The sequence below is a fragment of the Gossypium arboreum genome, chromosome 1 (assembly GCF_025698485.1).
Source record: "Gossypium arboreum isolate Shixiya-1 chromosome 1, ASM2569848v2, whole genome shotgun sequence".
Classification (NCBI taxonomy): Eukaryota; Viridiplantae; Streptophyta; class Magnoliopsida; order Malvales; family Malvaceae; genus Gossypium; species Gossypium arboreum.
Genome location: NC_069070.1, coordinates 85190211 through 85194738, shown reverse-complemented (window position 1 = coordinate 85194738; position 4528 = coordinate 85190211). Strand labels below are relative to the sequence as shown.

The window sequence follows — 4528 nt, the reverse complement described above, 5'->3', positions numbered from 1 at the left end:
TTTGCAATGGTAACAATGCCGATATCAATCAAGCTAATACTCAATTTATATTCTTTATATCCATTTTATTGTTTATATTCAAGGTTTATTGTTATTTCTTCTAATAATAACAATATTCGAATCTACAATCCCCTTAAGAGTGTAATTTATCTTATCACTACACCCATAGCTTGTTCGTTAGCATTAAATATAGGGGTATTCAAACAGTTTATTCGATTAATACCTGAACCGAATTACTATTAATCGAATTATCTAAAATGTAAGAATATTTAATCGTTAACCGAACCGATTTTTTTTTTCAAATACATTAACTGAACTGAAGTATTTCAGTTAATTCGGTAAGTTAACTGAATTAATCGAAATTTATATGTTTTTATCTTTTAGTTAAAATAAGTATAAAACATAAAAAAAATACATTACTAATGTTAATTTTCTTTTATTTAATAGTTCAAAGAACTTTAAATGGAGGTGAAAACAACAAATAAAATATTAGAAACACTATATAAGTTTTGAAAGTTAACAACCAAACACTACATAAGTCATGAAAACAATAAATATTTTGGTTAATTGGTTAATTGGTTAATTCGATTAATTACCTAGTTTCAAATTGAAATTAGCCAACAACTGAAATTCTAAAAGATAATTAACTGACTTCCAACCGAACTGTGAACACCCCTAATTAAATACACTAAATTCCTAGTTGAAAAAAAAAAAACTCAAGTTTATACAATATAAAAAGAGGCTTCAAAACAGGACCCATCAACGCCTCTTACACGGCCCATGTAGATAATGTTGAGTTTATTGGGCTATTTTGTCATGCTTCTGTCTCCCCAGCACCAGCCCTAGAAACAATCCGTCTTCTTCGCTCTGCCCGTCATAAAAATCATGTCCAAACCTTAACTCGCCTTCTTATCTATCCACGCGCGGCAGCTACTTTTCCTTCCAGGTAACAATCTTTATTGGCGGTGAAATCTAGATAAAATCAATCTTGTTTGTTTGGAAGGATGGATGAAGTGGGTTTTTTAGGGAACTGGAGTCATGTTCCGTTTCAATCCATTTCCTCCCCCTTTGGGCTTTCTCATTTACGTTCAAAATTGGTAATAATAAGTTTGCAGGCCAGATATTTGATGGAATGCTTATGAAAGTTTAATTCTCAACTTGGTCGTTGAGTTCCTACTTGTCAGCTCTCGACCGCATCGTCAGATTGAATCATATGAAGTAATGCAGGCTATAAATGGGATGATTCGTGTTCTTCATAAAAACCCATTAGCTAGATCACTCTGGGCTCGCAATTCTTGCTCAAAATTATTCGTTGGAGGTCACAAAATTCTTTCTCTTTTCTTTTTCCTTAGTATTTAACCTGCGATATTTTTTTGAGTCTATGTTGAGAACTATCGCAAGAAATTAGCTTATTTTACCATTATATAATTGATTTGCGATAAGTTTATTAATTGCAGGGCTTTCATATGATACCAATGAGACTGCTTTGAAGAATGCTTTTGAAAAATATGGTGAAATCATTGAAGGTAAATTTCTTGGATACTTGTTTATTTTGACAAGAATTTGTGCTTTCCGACATTAAGAACATGTTGGGGGCTTTAGCAGTTCGAGTCATCGCTCATCACGTGAGTGGGAAATCGAGAGGGTTTGGATTTGTGCGATTCACTTCTGAAGCTTCAGCCAATGTAGCTTTTAAGGAAATGCATTCCAAGGTGTGTTTCAAGTAATTAATTCATTAACTCTAGGTTAAATTCTGCTATTAGTGCCGGTTCTTTGTGAAAGCTATGGATTTAGTCCCTGAACTTTTATTTGATCAATTTTAGTCCTGTACTTTTCAAATTTTGAAATTTTAATCTTGATCCCAACAATGGCAGAAATTTGTTTGGTTAAATTCAACTATTAGTCCTGTACTATTTATACAATTGTAGGTTTGGTCTGTTTTCTCCAATTGGATTATTTTAGGTTCCTATACTTTTCGATTTTTGAAAATTCGGTCTTTAACGCAAATGACTGTTGTTAATCCATTAACTAAGTTTTTAGTAAGTAATACATGGAAATAATAAGCTGACGTGATATTACAGATATGATAATATGTTTGGCACATCATATTTTGAAAGTAGTAGAACTTAAATTTAACAATTATTATTTGGTAAGGATCAAAATTTTAAAATTTGGAAAGTACATTGGACAAAAACGGACCAAAAAAAAGTACAAGGATTAAATCCATAACTTTTACTGAATACAGGGAATAATAGCAAAATTTAACCATTAACTGTATTATAACTATTACCTCGTATATTTGTGATAAAGAAGCAATTGGGTTTTGATGTATTTTTTACGTATCATGGTTGTTTCTAGGAACTGGATGGTAGAAATATTCGAGTTGAATTCGCACGCAAGAACTGTTGATGTTTCTCATTAGAGGTTCCGTTTCTTCCATGGCGATAGTTGTTGGTTTTCATTTGTTAAATTTAATCGAATATCTTTAGAGAAAATTTGCATTTTATACTTTTAGATCCTTGTAACTCTTTAGAAACGAAATAGATCTCTCGACCAATTAGTTAATGCTTGAATGATCTAACTGCATTGTGATGTTCTAGACATAGCTCATGTATTGTTTTGGTGTAGGCAATGGCCGGTGACAGTGGTTCCGGGTTGACTGACGCGCTCTGCTACATCTCGGATCTGACAATAAACGCAAGTGCATATGCCACCACTGAGCTTGTCCAATTCTGGTCCAACACCGACGAACCAGCAACAATATGGCCTTCCGACATTCCAACCTCCACCAGCTCATGCTCAGAACCATCACATGATGCCTCCTGTGTTTTGGAAACTATTTTACTCCTTAACGAGAATAAATAACAGATTCGTATCTCGAAACTTATCTCAAATAGATTCAATCACAAGATTAATTAAGACCTGCTGGTGCTTTTTCTTTCGTTTCTTTTTTTTTCTTTAAAATAAATGGAGCTTCAACTCAAGCAAAAACAAAAGGAACTGGAACGTAGATGAAGAAATTAATGAGAGTTTTCTTTTCCCTTTTTCAAAGTCGAAATGAACAAGAATTAAGTTCTTTTTTCTTTTTTTTCAATTGAAAGAAAACAAAAGAGAAAGGGATTAAAGAAATAAAGCAGAAATCAAAGGGGGGAAAAGAAACCGAAAGAGCAGCTTCCAATTTTTGCTGAGAGAAATATATGTAGAAAATGGTTGCAATGGGGGAATCGTAAACAAAGATGAGAAGATGAAGAGCTAAGAAACAATGTATACTGGAAACTTAAATGCTAGTTCTTATACCCACTTTGATAAGGGACTTAACGAGGATCCTCCATAGGGGATGGTTTGTAAAAGTAACCTTCAGTTGAGTACGCCATATAACGACCCCTAGGTTAGAAACATTCTTGACTTTCTGTGAATCCTACTTTAACTACCTTTAAAATGATCTGTTACGGATCCTTTTTGGGGACCTTTGAGGAACCACTAAGGCACAACAACCTCGTACAACTTCAATAAGCAGAATATTAGAGCAAGACCTTACAGTACCAGATATGGCGACTATTGACCTGTAATGGCCTTGCCACCTAGTCAATCACATGAGCAAGTCTACTCTTCATATTGTCGACTACGTAGCGCAACAAGACAAGGGGACAATCCTTATATATAACCCAAACCTCAAGAGATAAAAGATCCCCCTTCTTCCTCCAAAAAAAACCTAATTACTTTCCCTAACCTTCTCCTCTTCAGCCTCCTACTCTGGCTTTCCACTTGTCACAGGTGAACCTCCCTCCTATCTCTATCACCTTCTCTTTATTTCCTCCCTTATTGAAACTTTGTATCCAAAATTAGTGTGGTAAGCATGGACCAAACCACAATGGCTCATTTTGCACTGTTGTCCCTAAAAACATTTCAAACCAAAACCTGGAGCTCCTTTCGACCCAAACACAAACTTAGCAACCTGCATAGGTTACTCAGCAACAACTCCTCAACCCTGACCAACAATAAAACACCCAACGCCAATCTCAATCTTCACTAAGTACCTCTTCCATTCTCTCTTGTGATACTCACATTTATCCACCAAATTACCATTTCCCAACTCTGCCTAACCCCCCCATGATAACACCAACACTCCTCTCAACTAGCCAACCTTTCAAAACAGTAGTTCATTGAGATGCAAAAGAAGATGAGCCTCCTTGAAACTAACTTCCAAAGTAGCAACGACTCTATCGAAAACAATAGGAATGTCAACGCTTGTTGGATAAAAAAATGCAACAAATGAGCAGATCATCGAGGAGCTTAGGGCTGGTAAAGACCCTACTAGACCCAACTAACCAGGGCAAGAGGAAGAAACTACCCAGTCCTTTCTCCAAAGGTAATAAAACTAGCGATCACCAAATAACCCCCAGCACTAACCTTAAGATAACCCCTATCCAACAAACTCCCAAAACAAGGGTCTTCGTGGCCGAAATGATTCCTTGGAGGAACAAATGCAGGTACTAAGAAGAGAGTTACAATAAGAATTTCAAAGTGC

The 4528-nt window shown here is 35.4% G+C and overlaps 1 protein-coding gene across 7 annotated transcripts; it reads left to right on the top strand.

Moving 5' to 3' along the window:
- The first annotated feature begins 797 nt into the window (after positions 1-797).
- LOC108478235 (glycine-rich RNA-binding protein 4, mitochondrial-like) lies at positions 798-2996 on the top strand. 7 transcript variants are annotated; one of them, XM_017780671.2, is made up of 6 exons: positions 798-946; positions 1109-1318; positions 1458-1526; positions 1606-1712; positions 2359-2424; positions 2629-2793. In XM_017780671.2, exons 2-5 carry the CDS (start codon positions 1222-1224, stop codon positions 2407-2409), a joined length of 324 nt encoding a protein of 107 aa, XP_017636160.1. In that variant the 5' UTR covers positions 798-946; positions 1109-1221; the 3' UTR covers positions 2410-2424; positions 2629-2793. The 7 variants fall into 7 exon arrangements, with proteins under 7 accessions (XP_017636160.1, XP_017636159.1, XP_017636157.1 ...); XM_017780670.2 differs by having other exon boundaries at positions 1603-1712; XM_017780668.2 differs by lacking the exon at positions 2359-2424 and having other exon boundaries at positions 1116-1318; positions 1603-1712; positions 2629-2996.
- The last annotated feature ends 1532 nt before the right edge of the window (positions 2997-4528 follow it).

Bases quoted from the DNA above. Each gene is read 5' to 3' on its own strand.
- LOC108478235 (XM_017780668.2), top strand. From the start codon at position 1,222: ATGCAGGCTATAAATGGGATGATTCGTGTTCTTCATAAAAACCCATTA. The intron at 1,319-1,457 runs GTCACAAAATTC...TATTAATTGCAG, and splicing joins CTCAAAATTATTCGTTGGAG to GGCTTTCATATGATACCAAT. The intron at 1,527-1,602 runs GTAAATTTCTTG...TGGGGGCTTTAG, and splicing joins ATATGGTGAAATCATTGAAG to CAGTTCGAGTCATCGCTCAT.